Source organism: Chiloscyllium plagiosum, unplaced genomic scaffold (assembly GCF_037043375.1).
Source record: "Chiloscyllium plagiosum isolate Xiang-an unplaced genomic scaffold, Cpla_swu_hap1 HiC_scaffold_38, whole genome shotgun sequence".
Classification (NCBI taxonomy): Eukaryota; Metazoa; Chordata; class Chondrichthyes; order Orectolobiformes; family Hemiscylliidae; genus Chiloscyllium; species Chiloscyllium plagiosum.
In genome coordinates, this window is record NW_028270176.1 from 84,281,702 (window position 1) to 84,302,714 (window position 21,013).

At 49.2% G+C, this 21,013-nt stretch overlaps 1 protein-coding gene across 1 annotated transcript in view; it reads left to right on the forward strand.

Annotated features, from left to right (window-relative positions):
- LOC148139715 (putative G protein-coupled receptor 139) overlaps window positions 1-18,300 on the forward strand; it is a 100,951-nt gene extending 82,651 nt beyond the window's left edge. Inside the window, exon 3 of the mRNA XM_087980961.1 lies at window positions 17,390-18,300. Within this exon, the coding sequence (XP_087837087.1) occupies window positions 17,390-18,300 (911 nt within the window). The remainder of the gene's footprint in view (window positions 1-17,389) is intronic.
- The last annotated feature ends 2,713 nt before the right edge of the window (window positions 18,301-21,013 follow it).

A 21,013-nucleotide genomic window follows, 5' to 3' on the forward strand; every position in this document is an offset into this window, starting at 1 on the left:
CCTGACTGCTACCCTCTCTGAAATTTCTCTTGATGCTGTCACATTTCATCTGAAAAAGACACTTTAAATTCCCTGTAAAATAATAAAACATTAGCGTCTAGGCTATTGCCTTCAATTTTTTTCGAAGGGCTCTGGTGTGGTCCATCACACTGTACTCCTTCTCTTCCTGAGTAATAGGCTGGAGGCACTGAATGGGCTGTCCTTTTCTTCTCCAATAGTGTCAATGGGCTGAATGGCTTCCTCATATTCCTGTGAAACCAGCGTGAGGTGCTGAATGAACTCTTATTTTACTGTGGCAATGTGCAGTGTCCGGCAGTGCTGCTACATGAATGTTACAGACACTTTAACAGCACAAGCCTGAGTGGTGTCCGGGTCTTGCTGCACATGGACACAGACCAGTTCAGGAGCTGAGTGGGCACAAAATGTTCTGAACATTGTGGAATCTCCAGAGACCATCCCCACTTCTGATCTTATGGTGGGGAGGGTGGGGGCGGGGAGATATTGATGAAACAGCTGAAGATGTTTGTGAAGGGGAAGCTACCCTGAGGATCTCGCACAGAGGTGACCCAGGACTGAGATGATGAAATCTTCCTTTGTGCCATGCTTGACTCCAAACACTGGAGAGTTTACTCTGATTCCCTTTATGTCCAGTTTTGTTAAACTCCTTGATGTCAACAGAAGTCAACCACAGCCTTAATATTGGGGCCAGTCATTTTTCCTGAACCCTTGTGTCAACCTCTTTTGTTCACATCAATAAACCATGATATAGGAGCAGCAAGTGTTTTCTTCAAACAGATGGGATTGAATGTCAGGATTTCTCTTCTCAAGAGTGTTCTGGGAGCGAGATGACTGAAATTATTTGAAGAGGAGGTAGATGGATATTGATCTGTCAGAGAGCTGAGGGCTATGACGAATTGCTTATTAAAGAGGATTTCAGACAGGGAGCAGATCAGCCAAGATTTTTGTGAAGGGCAAGGCAGGCATGGGGAATGAACGACCTGCCCCTGTTTCAGATGTTCTCACATTCTGTTATTGAAAAGTTAGTGGTTGTTATTTTCATGAATGCTCTGTTATTGAATATTGCAGTCAGGGAGACCAGAGGATTCTGTGAGCCATCTCTGGGTGAGCTATAGGGGCTGTATTCACAGTGAATTTAGGTCTACAACATGACCAACAAATGAAGCACAAGTTGCAGATAGGGGAAGATCTGTAAAGAGAGATGAGGGTCCTCGTTTATACCCGTGCCTGGGTTTTCCAATTACATTTCATAAATCACCTCAAAGCGTGTGGGACAGTTATGAAGGACTGAATAGACTCCTCGGTTTCTGTGCACCAGTTTATCGCAGTAAGTAGCCTCCAACTGCTCCTGTCTAGCAGGTTTGAGGGGCTGAATGGAACACAGAAGCATGGGACTGAGGAGCAGAAGTGGGTCATTACATACTTTGAGCCTTCTCCACCAGGCACTAAGATTGTGACTGATCAGGTTGTGGTCTCAGCCCCACTTTCCTGTCGATATCCCATTATGCATGACTCACTTCTCTGTCAAATATTTACCTAATGCAGCTTTCAATCAATGTGAGCATAGAGGCATGATAAACTTCCAGTGAAGAGAATTCCCACTTGAAAGGTCCTTTCAGAATTATTCGTCATCCTTTTTATAGAATCAGAGAGTCATGCAGAACGGAAACAGACGCGTTAGTCCAATCTGTTCACTCCGATCAGATATCAAATCTGATCCAGTCCCATTTGCCAGCATTTGGCCAATATCCCTCCTCTTTCAGATACTTTTTAAATGTGCGATTGTAACCGCCTTCAGCACTTCCTCTGACAGCACTTTCCGTACACACACCACTCTCTGTGTGAAACATTTACCTTAAGGTCCCTTCTAAATCATTCGCCCTCTCCCCTTCAACCTATGCCCTCTTTTTCTGGACTCCCCTATCCTGGGGAGCAGAACATGGCTGTTCAGAATATCAATGCCCCTGATGATTTTATAAACCTCTATAATGTCACCCCTCAATCTCTGACACTCCAGGGGGAAACCTCTCCCTAAAGCTCAAACTTCCACTCCTGGAACATCTGTGTCTAAATCATTAATGCAGAAAACCGAGTTGTACGCAGTGTTCTTAAAATGGACTCACCAACATCCTGTACAGATGTAACATGCCACAACAACCCCTGTACGCAATGCTCTGACTGATTAATTGAAATGTCCCAAATGTGTTCTGTCCCACTCTGTCTACCTCGACTCCACTTTCAAGGAACAATGTACCTGCAGTCCAAGGTCCCTTTGTTCCACAACACGCCCCAGGACCTTACCATTAAGTGTATAATTCCTGCTCTGGTTTGCGTTCACAAAATGCAAAGCCTCGTATTTATCTAAATTGAACTTCATCTCTCACTCCTTGCCCCTTTGTCCCATCTAATTGTGGTCTCGTTGTACTCTGAGATAATCGACTACACCACCTTTCTGATGTCATCTGCAACCTTACTAACTATGGCCCCAATATTCACATCTAAATCCTTTACATAAATGATGAAATGCTGTGAACTCAGTACTGATTCTTACAGCACACTGCTGCTCACAAGCCTCCAGTCTGAAAAATATCCCTCTTCCTTCAAGCCAATTGTGACTGTGTTCCCCTGTATCCCATGTGACTGAAACTTACTCATTTGTCTACCAATCAGAATGAAATACTTGCTATGAAGTGGGGCTGAGTAGGTTAGGTTTATTTTCACTGGAAAAAAGGGGATTGAGGGGGGACTTGATTGAGGTTTACAAAATCATGATGGGTTGAGACAGGATGGATAGAGAGGGGACTTTTCCCAGGGTGAAGGATTCAGTAATGAGGGGTCGTGCTTTCAAGGTGAGAGATGGAATGTGTAAGGGAGATACACGCGGTAAATACTTCACACAGAGGGTAGTGGGCATTTGGAACACGTTGGTAGCAGAGGTGGTAGAGGCAGACACGGTAGATTCATTTAAGATGCGTCGGGACAGAAGCATGAGTAGGTGTGGAGCAGAGGGATACAGATGTTGAGGAATTGACCAACAGATTTAGACAGTACATTTGGATAGGCTCAGGCTTGGAGCTGTAAATTTTCTTTGCTCTTTGTTCTTTAAATGAACACCTTGCTGAAGTCCATATAGACAATGTCAACCAAACTGTCTTCATCAATCTTCTTTGTCACCTGTTCAAAAAACTTAACCAAATTAACGAGCCATGATTTCCCATGCAGAAAGCTACGTTGTCTACCTCGATCAGCCCTTGCCTTCCCAAATGTATGTAAATGCTATCCCTCAGAATCCCCTCCAACAACTTACCCACCACTGACATCAGGCTCACCGGTGTATAATTCCCCGGCATTTTGGGTCATTGTTTCCTTTTCTCGTCCCACCCCTCCACTGCTCACAACAAATATTAAATGTAACCAGGTTGGTGAGATGGCCGATGATATCGGTCTCAGACTGGGTCAGGATCAGTTTTAGGAACAAGTCAGGCTAGTTTATTTAATCTGCTCAAATAGCACGTTTATGATCCAGAGCAATGGTACTCAAACTATGATGGAAAGATGAATGGCAAACTGTTTGGGTATTGCAAGAATATAATCAATATTTCCCTTTCTAAAAACACTGACACACACACACACACACACACACACACACACACACACACACACACACACACACACACACACACACACACACACACACACACACACACACACACACACACACACACACACACACACACACACACACACACACACACACACACACACACACACACACACACACACACACGCTTTTAACTTGAAAGAACTCTGTCCAGATATTATTGGAACTCATGAGAAAGGGAAAATTGTGAGATTGTCCAAAACGCTATTCTGTTTCTGAAGATATTGTACTCACACAGCTGCTAGCAATGGGATTCCATCCTGGGACAGTTGGATTTGGCTTAATTCCCTTTGCTTTCGGCAGAGGAGATTCCAGTGAATTCTGGTCAGTGATCACTCAAAGGGTAGCACGGTGGTTAGCACTGCTACCTCACAGCACTAGGAACTTGGGTTCGATTCCAGCCTTGGGTGACTGTCTGTGTGCAGTTTACGCATTCACCACTTTTCTGTGTGAGCTCTAATTGGTGATCCAGTTTCCGACCACAAACTGTGTAGGTTCGGTGGATTGGTCATGCTGTAGTGTTCAGGGATTTCTAGGTTAGGTGAATTAGTCAGGGGTGAATATTGAGGAATGGGTTGGGAAGTTTGGTATAGACTTGTTGGGCCGAAGGGCCTGTTTCAACACTGCAGGGATTCCATAAAAAATAAGAATGGTAATGACGACTGTAGATTTTTTTTTTTGCTCGCACACATTGCTGTGATGAGGAACAATGAAGGAAAGAGAGTGCAATAGGCCGTTCCTTCTCGGACAGATTACGTTTTCTCCCTCTCTGAGCTGAATCACACAGTAATGTCATCCTTTCCCAAACTGGAGCATGTGAGGTCTCCTTGTACATTGTCAAAACTATGTCCTCCATCACATTCCCTGTTCCATGTAGGTGCATCATTGCTGCTGTCATACACAGAGCCATACCCTTAGCAGAAAATTGTCTCGTTTGATTTGAAATATGTTTACATGGCCCTGCATCATTAAAAAAATAAAATGTTGAATTTATTCAGAATACCTGTGTTAAAATGAATGCATTTTTAAAGAAATGCAGAAATTGCTGGTAAAGCTCGCCAGGTCTCTCAGTTCCCAGATGCTGTCTTTGTCCCAGCCTCCACCACTTCCTCTGGCAGCTCATTCCATACACACACCACCCTCTGTGTGAAAAGGTGCCCTTTAGGCCTCATCAAAACTTTTCCTCTCTCACTTTCCACCAATCCTCTGTGGTTCTTGACACGCTTAAACTGTAGGAAAACCTTGACTACTCACCCTATCCATGACCATTCTGATTTTATAAACCTTTACTGCTGCAAAATGTGACTTTAATCAACATGAATAGCTGTACTTTCAGTCACCCTGGGCCTAAATTCTGAAATGCAATACTGACACCTCCTCCTTCTCCATCAGGTCACAATTCTAAATCCATTTTAATCAGTTTGTTCAGATGTATCAGGAGACACATCTGTGAGCTTTACACCGAGACCTTTGTGCCCGGACGGACACTAGCACCACTCAGCAATACCCATAAAGCTGTAACAGTATTCTCCTGTGTGTTTGCTCATCAACCTGTTCTGATATGCTGTGACATAGCTCTGCAACAGGCAGGACTTGAATCCAGGCCTTCTAGTCCAGAGCAAGGAACACTACCACACAAGTTCAGGAATTGGAATTAAATTCAGAGCACTGACTGAGAGGCAGGGACACTACGCACTACACTACCATACCCAGATTTTGGGACATATTTTAGTGCCCGCTTTCAGCTCACTGTGGGTTTATTATAATCAGAGCTGAAAAATGTGTTGCTGGAAAAGCACAGCAGGTCAGACAGCATCCAAGGAGCAGGAGAATCGACGTTTCAGGCATAAGCACTTTTCAGGAATGAGGCTGGTGTGCCAAGGAGGCTAAGATAAAAGGTAGGGAGGAGGGTCTTGCGGGAGGGGCATTGGGAATGTGATACGTGGAAGGAGGTGAGGGTGACGGAGATAGGCCGGAGAGGGGGTGGGGGTGGAGAGGTCGGGAAGAACATTGCAGGTCAAGAAGGTGGTGCTGAATCTGAGGGTTGGGACTGAGATAAGGTGGGTGAAGGGGAAATGAGGATGCTGGAGAAATCCACATTCAACCCTTGTGGTTGGAGGGTTCCTCGGCAGAAGATGAGGTGCTCTTCCTCCAGGCGTCTTGTTGCCATGGTCTGGCGATGGAGGAGGCCAAGGACCTGCATGTCGTTGGTTGGGTGAGAGGGGGAGTTAAAGTGTTGAACAATGGGACGGTTGGGTTGGTTGGTACGGGTATCCCAGAGGTCTTCTCTGAAACGTTCCGCAAGTAGGCGGCCTGTCTCTCCAATGTAGAGGAGACCACATCGGGTGCAGCGGATGCAGTAAATGATGTGTTTGGAGGTGCAGGTGAATTTGTGGCAGATATCGAAGGATCCCTTGGGGCCTTGGAGGGAAGTGAGGGGTGAGGTGTGAGCGAGGTTTTGCATTTCTTTCGGTTGCAGGGGAAGCTGCCAGGAGTGGAGGTTGGGTTGGTGGGGATTGTGGACCTGACGAGGGAAAGGTGGAAGGAGTGTTTTTTCCGGAACACTGATAGTGGAGGGGAGGGAAAGATATCCTTGGTGGTGGGGTCTGTTTGGAGGTGGCGGAAATGACGAAGGATGATACGATGTATCTGGAGGTTGGTGGGGTGGTAGGTGAGGACCAATGGGGTTCTGTCCTTGTGGTGATTGGAGGGGCGGGGTTCAACGGCGGAGGAGCGGGAAGTGGAGGAGATGTGGTGGAGGGCATCGTCGACCACGTCTGAGGAGAAGTTGCGGTCTTTGAAGAAGGACACCATCTGGGTTGTTCGGTATTGGAATTGGCCCTCCTGGGAGCAGTTGCAGCCCAGGCGAAGGAATTTGAAATATGGATGGCGTTTTTACAGGGGGCAAGGTGGGAGGAGGTGTAATCTAGGCAGCTGTGGGAGTCAGTCGGTTTATAGAAAATGTCCGTGTTGAGTCGGTCGCCCAAGATAGAAATGGAGAGGTCTCGGAAGGGGAGGGAGGTTTCTGAGACGGTCCAGGTGAAGTTGAGGTCGGGGTGGAAGGTGTTAGTAAAGTGGATGAAATGTTCAACCGCCTCGTGGGAGCACGAGGTAGCGCCAATACAGTCATCGATGTAGCGGAGGAAAAGGTGGGGGGTGGTGCCTGTGTAGCTGCGGTAGGCCAGTGTCCGGCCTATCACCGTCACCCTCGCCTCCTTCCACCTATCACATTCCCAATGCCCCTCCCCAAGTCCCTCCTCCCTACCTTTTATACGAGCCTGCTTGGCACACCAGCCTCATTCCTGAAGAAGGGCTTATGCTCGAAACGTCGATTATCCTGCTCCTTGGATGCTGCCTGACCTGCTGCGCTTTTCCAGAAACACATTTTTCAGCTCTGATCTCTAGCATCTGCCACCCTCACTTTCTCCTATTTATTATAATCAGGTTATCATTACTCAATTACATAAAAAACACTTTGTAGTGTTAAACAAATGCAAGATATTTGTCTCAACTGTAGGATATTGAGTGTACATTCTGTGCCATCGAAATTAACTATGAACGGCATTAATTGCTATTATCTATTGTCTGCAATATTAGGGAAAGTAATCCTGCAGACACACTCTGCCCAATGAAGGGTCTCAAATGGATATTTATTACTGAACACCAGAGACGAAGAAGAGCTTACTTTCTGGCCCCAAAGCACTGAGCGGTATTACCCACCTCTAACGTGCGACTGCCCACTTCCTAAAGCCATGAAATGATGCCAGGCCGGTGATTACTGTCCAGCCTCTCCTCCCCACTGACTGTATCTGCAATCTGTACCTCCTCCCACGAACCACACAAGGCTACCCAAGCTCAGGGTCTTTGTGAAACTCAAGGCCGGAGTGTGCAGGCATCCTGGAGAGGGGGATGGGCACTTTAACATTGAAGGGGGAGGGTGAGATTGCAGTAATATCACACACTGAGCTGAGGGGTGGCTGATGGAGTTTAGTTTGGATTACTGCGAGGTATTGGGTTTGGTAAATCAAACAAAAGCAGGACCTATACAGTTAAAAGTAGAGCCTTTGGCAGTGTTGTAGGACAGAGACCTAGGCCGTCAGGTATAATTCTTTAAAATTTGCATCTCATACAGATAGTGTGGTTAAGAAAGTGTTGAACACACTTGTCTTCATCGGTCAGACCTTTGAGTATCGGAATTGAGACGTCATGTTGTGGTTGTACAGGACATTGGTGAGACCCCTTCTGGAATAGTGTGTCCAGTCTGGTCATCCTGCCCGATCATTCCATAGGCGCACCACCATCTGGGTGAAAAAGATGCCCCTTAGGTCACTTTTAAATGTTTCCCCTCTCACATTAAGCCTATGTCCTTCCCGTACCCTTAGAAAACACCTTGACTATTCACTTTGATATTACTGACGTTGATATTATTAAACTGGAGAGGGTTCAGAAGAGATTAACCTGAATGTTGTTGGGAATGGAGGGAGTGAGCGAAAAGGAGAGGCTGGATTGGCTGGGACTTTTTTCACTGGAGAGTATGAGATTAAGGGGTAACTTCACAGAAGTTTACAAAATAGTGAGGGGTACAGATAAGCAGAAGGGCTGATGTCTTTTCCCTAGAGTTGGGAATTTAAAACTGAGGGATATTTTAAGATGCGAGGAAAAATGATTCACAAATGTCATGAGAGGTAATTATTTCAGACAGGGTCTGGCTTGTGTGTGGAATGAACTTCCAGAGGAAGCGGTGAAAGCAGTGACAGTTACAATGTTTGAAGGACATTTAGATCAGTCCATGGATAAGACATCAATTTGGATAGTGCTGGGAGCAGCTGCCCTCTCCCTCCGCCTCTCTGAACGAATCCCTGTTGGTTTTCACCCTTTGCCAATGCCGGTGAAGTGGCCTGTGGAGGCCAGCAGAGGGTGGCATTGCATCACTTTAAACACCACAGAGACTGCCAAACCTGCCCCACACAGAGACACACAGATATACTGACAAGAATTGTTAGGAATTGAAGCTCATCTGGTAATTTCAATTAAACATAAAGAAATGCTCAATTCACCTTGTAAACTGTTCAAATATGAATGGCAGAGAACTCCCAAATTCAACAGTTTAAATAAAAAACATCAATTTATTTTTTACCTCTGAAAGTGAACATTTTGTATCAACTATTCACAACTCTGAGACCCCCAATCTCTTAACTGCTTATTACCCAACTCCAGTTCTCTTGCAATATGTGTTTCTGGGTCTGCCATTCTCTCATATCTCAGGTGCTTGTAAGCTCTCAGTTCAGAACAGCATTCACCTACTCCTAAAGGTACAGTGCACGCTTTCAACTTCATCACATCATACCTGATTAATACAGATGAGTGGAACCTATCCAGATCTCTCTTGCTCTGTGGTTTGTTAATATTTCATTCAGACCGTCTGGATTTTTGTTGCTCCGTTTACAGCAGGTCATTATTCGACACCGTCCATGGAGCAATATTTCACTTGCTCACACTCGTGAGTGTGGCAGGATTTCAGATGTTTCATGGGGACTGTGACGCTAGGACAATCTCAATGTTTGTAGATGGCATCGAACCTGGAAGAATTGTAAAATCTATCGAGGGCAGTGTGGAACTTTAACAGTAAAATCACACATTGGTGTCGTGTTCAGGTATATAGCAGATGGGGATCAATGCAGAGCAATGTGAGGTGATGCAGATTGGTACGAAAGATAAATAAAGACAGTCTAAAGCAGGCTGTGCCATTAAAAAGGGGCTGCAGGAGCAGAGAGCGCTGCGTGTATATGAGCACAGATTGTTGAAGATGTCAGGACAAGTGGGGAGAACAGTTACTATCACAGATTAGTTTCAGTATCTGAGCTGTTTACAGGAGGAGGTGTAGGAGGGAATCTCAGTGCTCCTCTCGTGGGAGGTGGGGGTGACGATGTGTTGTGAGCCCACCCTCCTGCCCACCGAGACCGTGGGGATTCCATTTGTACCAGCTCGACACAAAAGGGAGATGGCATCAGGGCCACGGCTTCTAAGTTGTGTCAGGGGGAAACGGAGCTGCCAGTGGGTTTAAAGTGAGAATTGCCCTTCACTGAACATTGCTCCTTACTCGGTCGGTGGGACGTGCATGTTTCAGAATCTCCACAAGAGGCGTCCTGATCCTCTCCGGCTCGTACCAGGGTCCTCCCCACATGGCGGGAGGGAGGGGGGTGAGGGAACGGATATCGGGCACTCCACCACCGGGTTTGGCCATTTCTGTCCTATTCCAGGCTGTTTCTCCTGGAATGGTAGAAGGGGAGGGAGGGAGTGAGGGTGGGTGTGGGTGGCCCTGCTGTTAGCTGGTATAGGTAGGAGACGTGGTCATGGTGAGGTGTCCGGAGGGAGTCAGTCCACAGTGTTGTATCCATGCAGTGTTATTAATGTTGTGGGTGGGGTGTGGGTAAAGTGGAGGGGAAGAGAGAGAGAGAGAAAGAGAGACAGACAGAGACAGAGAGAGACACAGAGAGAGAGAAGATGCTGCATGCAGCAGTGAGAGTGGTGGAGCATGAGCCTTGTTCGGGGGTCGGTGCTATAACAGATATACAGTGAATGTGAGGGAGCAGAGAAGATATGGTGACCCTTATCCTGACAGAGTGGGGAAGGTTATTGATGCTTGTCCTGTATTGCTGGACATTTCCACAGTTACTGCACTGAGCTGGGTTGTGAGCTCAGATCATGCTCGGTGGGTCTGATGGTGTGGCCCCACTGGGAAGAGAATGGTCCCCCTCTGTACTAGCCCAATCACCAGGCTCTCCGTGCCCCTGTCGACAAACCGGGGTGTAATTACACCTTATCTGCCATGCTCGGGGTAAACTGCAGGGCAGCTCCGGACTGAGAAAGCTCAACCGTATGCCCCTTGGCCTTTTAAAGATGGCCCCAGTGTCAGGGGTCATGGAATATCCAGGGGCAACCAGGCGATGGTTAGTACCTCCAGCCATGATGGGTGGGAGTGTCGGGCTGGTATTGAATGAGAGGGACACCATGGGGTAGGGTGGGTAGTTAATGAGGTGAGTTCGATAGGATAGCACCAGGAAAGTAGCTCGGCCCCGTGTGGATGATCCCTCTGTCACACTCAATGGAAATGGCACTGAGACAAATTATTGTTATATTTAGCTCAATGAGCCAAAGACTCTGCTGACCCTACACCCAGATACAAAGCTGCAGAACAAATACTCATCCAAAACTCTGCATCATCTGAACTCCCACCAATATCCTGTTCACCTACCATTCTTGGAAATACTTATGTTACACGATGCTGTTGAAATGTTTTCATTTCTGCATTCTGAAACCTGGGAACACATCCTTCCATAACACTGTCTCTCTGTCTCCCCCTCTGTGTCTATTTCCCACAGCCCTCCCATTTGTTATTGTTTAAACTGATTCCCCCTCCATCTCTGTATCTCTGTGGCAATCTTGTTCACACCCACAGCATCCCCTTGTCAGGACACAATGGAGAGATGGAGCTGGAAATGGGTGGGAGCTGCACATCCTTTCACTTCCAGCATGGGCTGCAAGTTTCCCCACGCTGGGCAGGGATCTAACACAGTGCTACTGAGCAATTCACTGTGGTGGTGTACACAGTCCTACATGCTGGGAGGGTAACTGCTCCTGGGTTACAGATCAATGCACTGGGGTGGAGTACAGAGTCCTAGATGCTGGGAGGGTAACTGCTCCTGCTTTATAGATCAATGCACTGGGATGGTGTACACAATCCTATATGCTAGGAGCGTAACAGTACCTGGTTTACAGATCAATGCGTTGGGGTGCAGTACAGTGTCCTACATGCTGGGAGGGTAACTGCTCCTGGTTTACAGATCAATGCACTGGGTTGGGGTACACAGTCCTACATGCTTGGAGGGTAACTGCTCCTGGTTAACAGATCAATGCAGTGGGGTGGTGTACACAGTCCTACATGCTGGGAGGGTAACTGCTCCAGGTTTACAGATCAATGCACTGGGGCGCTGTACACAGTCCTTCATGCTTGGAGGGTAACTGCTCCAGGTTACAAATTGGTGATCACTGCGCAGCTCCTGGTGATGAACAGATGTTTAAACCGGGTTTATCGATCAATTCATGGGTGTGGTCTCCACTGCTTCTCACACTTAACAGGCAGGCGGCTGGATGAACACAGCAAGCCAGGCAGCATTGGAAGGTGTGGAATTTGACATTTCCCGTGTAAACCTTCTTCAGGACACCTTCAGCAGTGTTACTCCCAAAACGTCGATTTCTCCACCTCCTGATGCTGCCTGGCTTGCTGTGTTCTTCCAGCCTCCTGCCTGTCTACTTTGGATTTCAGCATCAGAAGGGTTTTTTTTGTCTCTATCCCAGCTTCCCATACTCGACCGATGATTTAAAGGTAAATGCTCTGACATGATCTGTGCAGTGTTTCACTCTGGACAGATTGCTGGGTTGTACTGACCAGTGCAATGGATGAATCTGGACAGATTGCTGGCTTGCACTGAGCAGTACACTGGCCTGATCTGCACAGTGTTCCACAGTGAACAGACATCTCCTCTGGGTTTATGGTGTCTGGGCTGGTTCTGTGAGGTGGATTGAGAGTGTGGAATATCTAACCATTTCAGCTGATCTGGTAATACCTTTAGTTTCCATTCCTGTGATTGGACCCTCCGTCTCTCACCCCCTTAACGTTTCAGTGGGCCCAGGTACAGTTCATCATGTTGTTGAATACTCGCTGTCCTGGGAGCAGGCAAAGCCTCTTCATTCAGAAGCAGGCAGCCATTCCCATTGTCCTCGCGTCTCCACGCAGAAAGGAATGATAGCCTTTTAGATAAAGGCTGTCCCAGTTGTACAGGGCTCAAAACATCCTCCCCCTCACCAAGTCCCACCACCAACCAACCACATCAGAATATCCGGTATGTACTGAGAGTAATGGGGCCACTGAGAACATCAGGGAGCAGACCATCAGAGTGATGGGGCCACCCTTCCCATGTCTGGACAGATAAGAGTGAACCCTCCAGTACACATGGTATCACTAAGTCCTGTAATCCCTCTCCATCTATGTAATACACAGCCTGTTATTCTTCCTGAAAAAAGATCACAGGTTCACAGTTACCCACATTATATTCGATCTACCAAGTTGTTGTCTGTTACTTATCCATTTACAGAGTCTCTACCTCCCCTTGATAACTTCAGTTTATCTCAATCTTACTATCAGTTCAAATTTAGTTAGAACATGTTTGTTCCATTTCTGGAAACCATTGATGTAATTTGCAAATAGTTGAGGTCCCAGCACTGGTCACTGCAGTCAATAACTTGTGTTAAACTGATAGAGACTGATTTCTCCCTAATTCATTCTTGCTCCTGGCTCAGTATCCCCCCTCCTCCCCGTATTCCTATGTAGCAGCTTTGAAAGGCTGTATCTTCCCTGCATTTCCTGTGTAACAGGTTGGAAAGATTAAAAGATCTGCTCCAATAGCTGAGTAACAGCATCTAAGGGCCGAATGGCGTCATTCTGTTCCTGTTTAAATCTCTTGTTTTTTTTAGTGAACATGGTGTCTGACACTTCAGTTTATTTTTAGTGCTTATTTTTCCCCAGCATCAATGTTGTGTGTGTACAGGTGTGAGACACAGTGAGAGACACAAGGTGCACGAATCTTTATTCAAATTTCCACCACCAGGAAGAAAGGAAAGTGACAAGCAGTGCCCCTCACTTCAAAGGGCAATGCTGTGTGATCAAACAGTGAAGGGGAGGGCAGGGATTAAATCAAAATAGAGTTGGAGGGGGAAATAATGCACTCCACTCCCTGCGGCGCCCACCTCTCCCTGAACAACTCCAGGATGTTGGTGTACACCGTGTATTCCTTCTCCAAGGACACCCGGGCTCTAACATAGCAGAAGAGGGGCAGGCTGTAGTCCCTAAGGACCCCCTCCACGGCCCGCTGCCTGGTCCTGTTTATGGCCAGTTCAACCAGGCCCAGGAGCAGACCCATGAGGAGGTCTTCAGACCTGCCCTCCCTCCTCCATACCGGGTGCCCAAAGATCAGGAGCGTGGGACTGAAGTGCAGCCAAAAGCAGAGGAGGAGGTTTTTCAGGAAATCAAAAAGGGAGTGCAAACGCCCACACCCAATATACACGTGATCCACGGACTCCATAGCGCCACAGAACAAGCAGTTGGGCTGGGAGTCCGTGAACTACCGCAATCTGCAGTTGCAGGGGACCCTCCACGCCATCTCCCCGGGAGAAAGGGGAGGACTCCCGCCTAGAGAGCCCTCCATTGGGATCCCCACCGCCCAGTCGCAAATGGGCAGGCCAAGGCGCTTCCGGACGGTGGATGAGGGAGAAGAGATGGACGATGTGCAGCAGCAGTCGGTATAGGACCTGCATTTTTACGTCCTTAAAAGGGACAAAATTAAACTTTCAGAGGCAGCTCAGGTTGTGGGGCACAGGCTCCCGCGGGAAGTACAGGACCTTGGGACCAATGTGAAATTCCGTCCGGGCTGGGGTGAGCCTGGACGGAATCCCACTGCACACCTGAGCAACCTCCAACTGGTGCACTACGTGCACACCTGAGCAACCTCCAACTGGTGCACTACGTCAGGTCCGAGCATTGCCGTTTTAAAGCGTCGGATGGCGGTGGCCACGTACCGGACCTACCGCTTCCCTGCTCGCTATGTCATGCTGCAGCGTCCAGCCCAGGCTCCCAGCACCCAGCACGTCCCCGACCCTTGTCACCCTCGCCACCACGGCCCTCCCCTCTGACAGCCACTCGAACCCGCGAGTACGGAGGTGAGGAGTCCTGAGCAATGGCTCCCTGATGACAGCCACTACTCCTGCTGGAGGGTAGCGGCGACGCGATTCGACCATGTTCCAGATAGTGATCAGGTCCTGGTAAGAGATAGGCAGTGTCCTGAGGGTCACCTCCAAACCGTCACGGTCGACAAACAGGAGCTGCGTGTCGTAATTGAGGTTACACACCTGGTGGAAAGAATATGTAGCCAGTACGCCCCACCGAGAAGGAGGCTCGACATAAATGTATTGCTGCAAGGTCTGAAGGTGGAACGTCGTGACCTGGGTGCAGACGCACACCAGCGATTGACCGCCCTCCTCAATAGGGAGACTCAGAACCTGCGCAGCGACCCAGTGCATCTTTTTGTTCCAGAAGAAGTCGACCAACGTTCTCTGGATGTCAGCGACAAAGCCAGGAGTAGGGACCAAAGTGACCAGCCGGTACCATAGCATGGCGACCACCAGCTGGTTTATGACCAGCACTCGTCTCCTGTAAGATAGCACTCAGAGCAGTCCTGTCCAGCGGCCTAGGCAAGCCGAGACTTTGGCCTCCAGCTCCTGCCAGTTGGCCGGCCAGGATTCCTCAGCCGGGCTTAGGTAGACCCCCAGGTAATGGAGATGGGTGGTACTCCAGCTGAACCCCGCAACTCCTCCGGCAGAGTCCATCCGCCACGGATCGACCAGTAGTCTGGAACATTTGGCCCAGTTTATCTTGGTGGAAGACGCTGCCGAGTACATGACCTGGCACTCGCGCATCCTCCCCAGGACAGCCGGGTCGATGAAAGAGAAGAGAACATCGGCGGCATAAGCCGAGAGGACCAACCCAGTACCCATACCATGCAGAACCAGCCCCGACAACCTCCCCCGCAAGAGGCGCAGGAAAGGCTCCACGCACAGGGAATACAGATGGCTTGACGGGGGCAGCCTTGATGTTCTCCTCTCCCGAAGTGAAGGGGCGCCGTCAGGGAACCGTTAACTTTAACCAGACACTCTGCAGTGGCATGCAAAAGTTGAATCGGGGCGAGGAACAGCATCCCGAACCCAAATGCCCGCAGAGTCCGGAGCAGGTATTCGTGATCGACCCTGTTGAACACCTTCTCCTGGTCGAGAGCAGGAAGGCGCTCGGCAGACCAGCCCGTCGACAGAAATGGATCAGGTCCCGGACCAGGTGGATGTTGTCTTGAATAAAACTCTTGATGGGCTGAATAGCCTGCTTCAGTACAGGTGAAGTGGGATTAGTGCAGAACATTTTGGAACCATCAGTGAATAGGCCACTTCTGACTTTATGGTGGAGAGATGGCCATTGATGCTGCAGCTTCTGCTAGCCCACAGTGTCTCATGGATGGCTAGCTTCCATGTGCTTGGTCCTTTAGACGTATGTCCCTACTTCACAGGAGGGAGTGCCACATCACACAGTGGGCAGGGTCTTCAATATGAGGCTGAGACTTTCCGTCCACCAGGACTGTGTGCTGGCTGCTCCTACAGGTACTGTTAGGGACAGATCTCTCTGGGACAAGGGGTTTGGTTAGAATATTTCCCTCTTGTTGGTTCCCCTATCGCTTCGCCCCAGTCTGACCGCTGTGTATGTGAGGCCATTCACTGCTCAGTCAGGGGTGGGCCTGTGGATACACTCTTGGTGATGAACATTGAAGTCCCACACCCAGAGGACGGTCTGTCTCCTTGTCACCCTCAGTGCTTCCTCTGATTTGTTTCTAACATCGAGGGGAACTGAGTTATCACCGAGAGGAGGGGTGGGGGGCAGGAGATATCCATCCTCAGGCGATTTCCTTGAACATGATCTGTTACTATGAGATTTCCTGGGTTCTGGAATTAATGTTGGGGAATTGCAGGGTAACTCCTTCCCTGACTGTATCCCAGGGAGTCCCCATCACTGGTGTGTCTATCCTGCCGGTGGGACAGGATTACCCAGTGATGGTGATGGGGCTTCATGAAACATGAAACATCAGGCCTGGTCCCGTGAGTATGACGATGTCGGACTGTTTCCTGACTGGGAGTGTGGTGCTGGAAAAGCACAGCAGGTCAGGCAGCGTCCGTGGAGCAGGGGAATGAACGTTTCAGGCATAATCTTTTCATCAGGAATGAGACTTGTGGACCGGGGAGCTGAGAGATAAATGGGAGGGGACTGGGGCTTTGGCTGGGGGGAAGGAAGCTGGGAATGTGATCAGAAGATGGAGGTGGGGGAGAAATGATAGGTCAGAGAGGAGGGTGGGGTGGATGGGGGAAAAGGTGATGGACAGGTCAAGGTGTTCCCCTGAACTTTATGTCCCCAACATCGTATAAGTGATGTTCCTTGGAAGGTTCTGTCCCTGACATTCTGTAACTGACAATCCCCGGAACGTTCTGTCCCTGACATTGTTTGTGAACGGCCGGACGTCAGTGAATTGAACAAACGATAAGATCCCGAGGGAAGAGATCCCGTTCCAGGGAGAAGGAGACACTGTTCCGAAGGCCTCTCAGGCAGTTAAAGGGGTGAATACGTTTTCCCTGCATTTACATTTCTCCACGACATAATATCAACCACAATTTAGACCAAAATACAGGAATTCCCAAACTCCGTTTGTCTTCAGGAAACTGGGAGAGAATCCTTCAGGACAGCAACATTTCCACCTTCCGTATTAGGAACTGGGAAGGAGTGACCTGTGTTTGCTCTCGAGTGATCGAGTGTTTGGGAATGTTATAAAACCATCTGTCCTTATGGATGTGTCTCTGTGTGTTTGGGGAGGGAGGGTTTCTTGTGGTTTATGTCACATTTTTGTCAGTAATTCCGACCTTCCCATTTGTTATTCCAGCTCCAATTATTTTAATAAATCCCTGAATACAGGGACACATTTGGAAATCTCACTGGGTCCCCGATCAAACGGGTCCCTTTGTCTCCAGGCTGATGGATAATGGGTTTGTTTTCCTTCCTCACAGTTAACGTAGTGACCATCTACGTCATGCTTTATAAAGATTGTGGATTGTCTCCATGTGTCAGACGTTACCTGGGGGCCATGGCAGCGGCGGATCTCCTGGTCATTATCCTCGACCTGATCCTGAGACACATTCCCATTGTTTATTGGGAACAGTTTTATTTCCTGAGGGACTCCGTCCCCGTGTGTAATATCCACGCCGTCCTGCTTTATGCAGCCACTGACTGCTCTGTCTGGTTCACCGTCACTTTCACCTTTGATCGGTTTGTGGCCATTTGTTGCCAGAAGCTGAAGAGTAAATATTGCAGTGAGAAAACGGCGGCTGTGGTTCTGGGAGCAGTGACTGTGCTGAGCTGTTTAAAGGACATTTCCTGGTATTTTATGTTCACGACTTGGTATTATCTGGGGAACCTCCCCTGGTTTTGTACTGTAACAGGCGCTGTTGCAGTCTCCAGTGTCTGGGTCACAATCGAGTTCCTCCACCACATTCTAACCCCGGGTGTCCCATTTCTCCTGATTCTGCTGCTCAATGTTCTCACCGTCAGACACATTGTAGTGACCAGCAGAGCCCGCAGGAGACTCCGCGCTCACACCAATGGAGACGCTCAGTCTGACACTGAAATGAGAAACCGAACAAAATCCATCATTTTACTGTTTGTGATCTCGGCCAATTTCATCCTGTTATGGTCAACGTTCATGCTGTATTCTATATGGAGTCGGATGTGGTTTATTGGGTATCGGTCTGTGATTCTCCATCGATTTGTGCAGGAATTGGGCTTCATGCTGCAGCTCCTCAGTTGCTGCACAAACACCGCGATTTATGCCATGACCCAGACTAAGTTCAGGCAGCAGCTGAAGAATGTGCTGAAATATCCCTTCACCAAAATCCATCAATCAATCAAATTCCCTCATTAATCAATCCATTCGGGATTTTCTCATTTCAGTTCAGTGTTTCAGCGATGGAGCAGCCTGTCGCTATGGTAACAGACTGAGGGTACTGCTGGTTTGTCCATCCTTATCCCACAGGGGGGTTACAGGGACACATTTCAATGTTTCTCACAACTCAGGGGCCAGTGAGAAAAGGCACCATCCCACTGACTGTATCCATCACTTCCATTTGTAAACAATAAAAATGTTGATTAAAGCGTGCCGAGCAGCAGAGTGACCGATGTTGTTGCGTGTCTTTGTGTTGGAGAAGCTGAGGTGGAGAGAGACAGACTCAGCCCCAAGTCCTGGTCCTCAGGGAAGGGGAGGGTACCGTGCCCTGAGCTCAGGAGCTGGGTTTAACTCCCTCTGTCCCCACCACTACAACCTGGCCTCCCCATTTCCTCTCCCCTACTCTTTCTCATCACTTCTTCCCCTCTCCCTCTCTTTCTGCACACTGTCTCTTTCTCACCACCTCTCCCTTTCACGCTCTCGTCCCCTCTCAGACACCCCCCAACCCCGATTTCTCCACCTGCCTCCACTACTGTTTCTCCCTCTCACACTTACTCTCTCTCTGTCTCTCCTGCCGTCTTTGTCTCCCTCCCGCAATTCCATCTCCGCCCCATTTTCCCCTCCTCCCACTTCCCACATCTCTCTATCATCTCACCCCACACCCCACACGCAGACTCACTACCAATTCCCAGTCTCTGGGTTAGAGGGAGAGGGAAGGACCAGGGAGACAGAGAGTGTCAGAGAGAGAGGGAGGGACAGGAGGAAGAGAGATTCAGTCAGAGAGAAACGGAGGGAGGTGGGGAGAGAGAGACACCGAGGGAGGGGGATCGAGAGTGAGAGAAGGTGGAGAGAGAGTGAAGGCGCAGACAGAGAGAGAGCAGGGGGCAAGAGAGAGATTTGGTGAAGTAGGGAGAGAGAGAGAAACAGGGGAGAAGATAATGAGAGACAGAGGCAAGAGAGAGAAAGAGAGACAGAGAGGTACGAGGGAGGGAGCGAGAGAGAATGGGGGCAAGTCTTAGAGAGAGAGGGAACAGGAGAGAGAAAGTGGATGAGATAGATGGGGAGGGGGGAGAAAGAGAGAGAGAAGAGGAGAGAGGGAAGAGAGAGAGAGAGAATGAGGGTTGAGAGAATGAGAGAGAGGCAGGGGTGAGAGATAGAGAGAGGGGCAAAAAAGCGGGAGGTCGAGAGAGATAGAGGCGGCAAGAGAGAGAGGGTCGAGAGAGAGGTGTTCGAGAGAGAGAGAGAGAGAGAGAGCGGGGGATCGAGAGAGAGAGGGGCAAGGAGGCAGGCGGGACAGTGAGTGAGAGGGCGAGTGAGAGAGAGTTTGTGAGGGCGAGAGAGACTGGGCAAGAGAGAGTTAGAGTGGGTGAGAGAGTGATGAGGTGAATGAGAGAGGGAAAAACGGGATGAGAGAGACAGAGGTGGGAGAGGGGGAGTGAGAGAGGGGAGGGCAAGACAGAGAGAAGGAGGGGCAAGGAGAGGGGGGTGAGAGAAAGAAGAAGCGAGAGAGGGAGGCGTTAAGAGAGCAAGAAAGAGAGATGGGTAGGAGAGATTGAGGAGCGAGAGAGGGAGAGGGAGCAAGAGAGACAGAAGGTGCAAGAGAGAGAGAAACGGGGTTCGAGAGAGATGGAGGCAAAAGAGAGATAGAGGGGGTGAGAGAGAGGGGGCGAGGGAGAGAGAAAGGGGTTGAGAGAGAGCGCGCAAGGGCAAGAATGAGAGTGAGGGCGAGAGAGAGAGAGGATGAGAGAGAGTGTTGTGTTGGGAGAGATCGAGGGCAAAAGAGACGAGAGAGAGAGAGAGGAAGATCAAGAAGGAGAGAGGACTCCGTGAGAGGGGGTTTGACAGAGAGGGGGTGGGAAGAGAGAAAGGGTGACAGCGAGAGCGCAGGGACAAGACAGGGCCAGACAGAAAGAGAGAAAGAGAGAGAGAGAGACAGAGTGAGAGGGAGGGAGAAAAGAGACTGGAGAGAGAGAATAAGGGGACCGAAGAGAGTCAGCGAGAGCAAGGTAGAGAGAGAGAGAGATAGGGGAGAGATAAAGAGACAGGGCGAGTTAGAGACCGATGGAGCGATGGTGAAAGAGAGGGAAGAGTGAGGATGGGTGAGAAGGAGAGAAGGCTGTGAAAGGGTTGTTGAGAGTGAGCGAGAAGGGACGAGGGGGGCAGCGGAAGAGAGAGGATGAGAGCGAGGGAGCGAAAGAGGGGGCGAGAGAGAGAGGGGTGTGAGAGGGAGATAGTGAGAGAGAGAGACATATGAGGAGAGAGAGAGAGAAGGACAGACAGAGGGCGAGCAGTAGAGAGAGACAGGGTGAGAGAGAGGATGAGAGAGAGATATTGAGAGAGAAGGCTGAGCGAGAGAAAGAGAGGAGCAGAGGAATACAGAGAGAGAGGGGGCAAGGGAGGGAAGGGATGGTGGCAAGAGAAAGCGAGACGGGGGCGATAATGAGAGAGAGAAGGGGAGAGAGAGAGAGAGAGAGATGAGGCGATAGTGACTAGAGAGAGAGTGAGTGAGCAAGGGGGGAGATGGGTCCAGAGAGAGAGAGTGACAGAGAGAGAAAGAGAGAGACAGACAGACAGACAGACAGACAGACAGAGGGACGAGATGGTGGTTAGAGAGCAACAGAGCGAGAGTGGGCGAAAGGGAGAGAACGTCCAGGGAATGTGAATGTGCAGGGAGAGATAGGGTGGGCGGGAG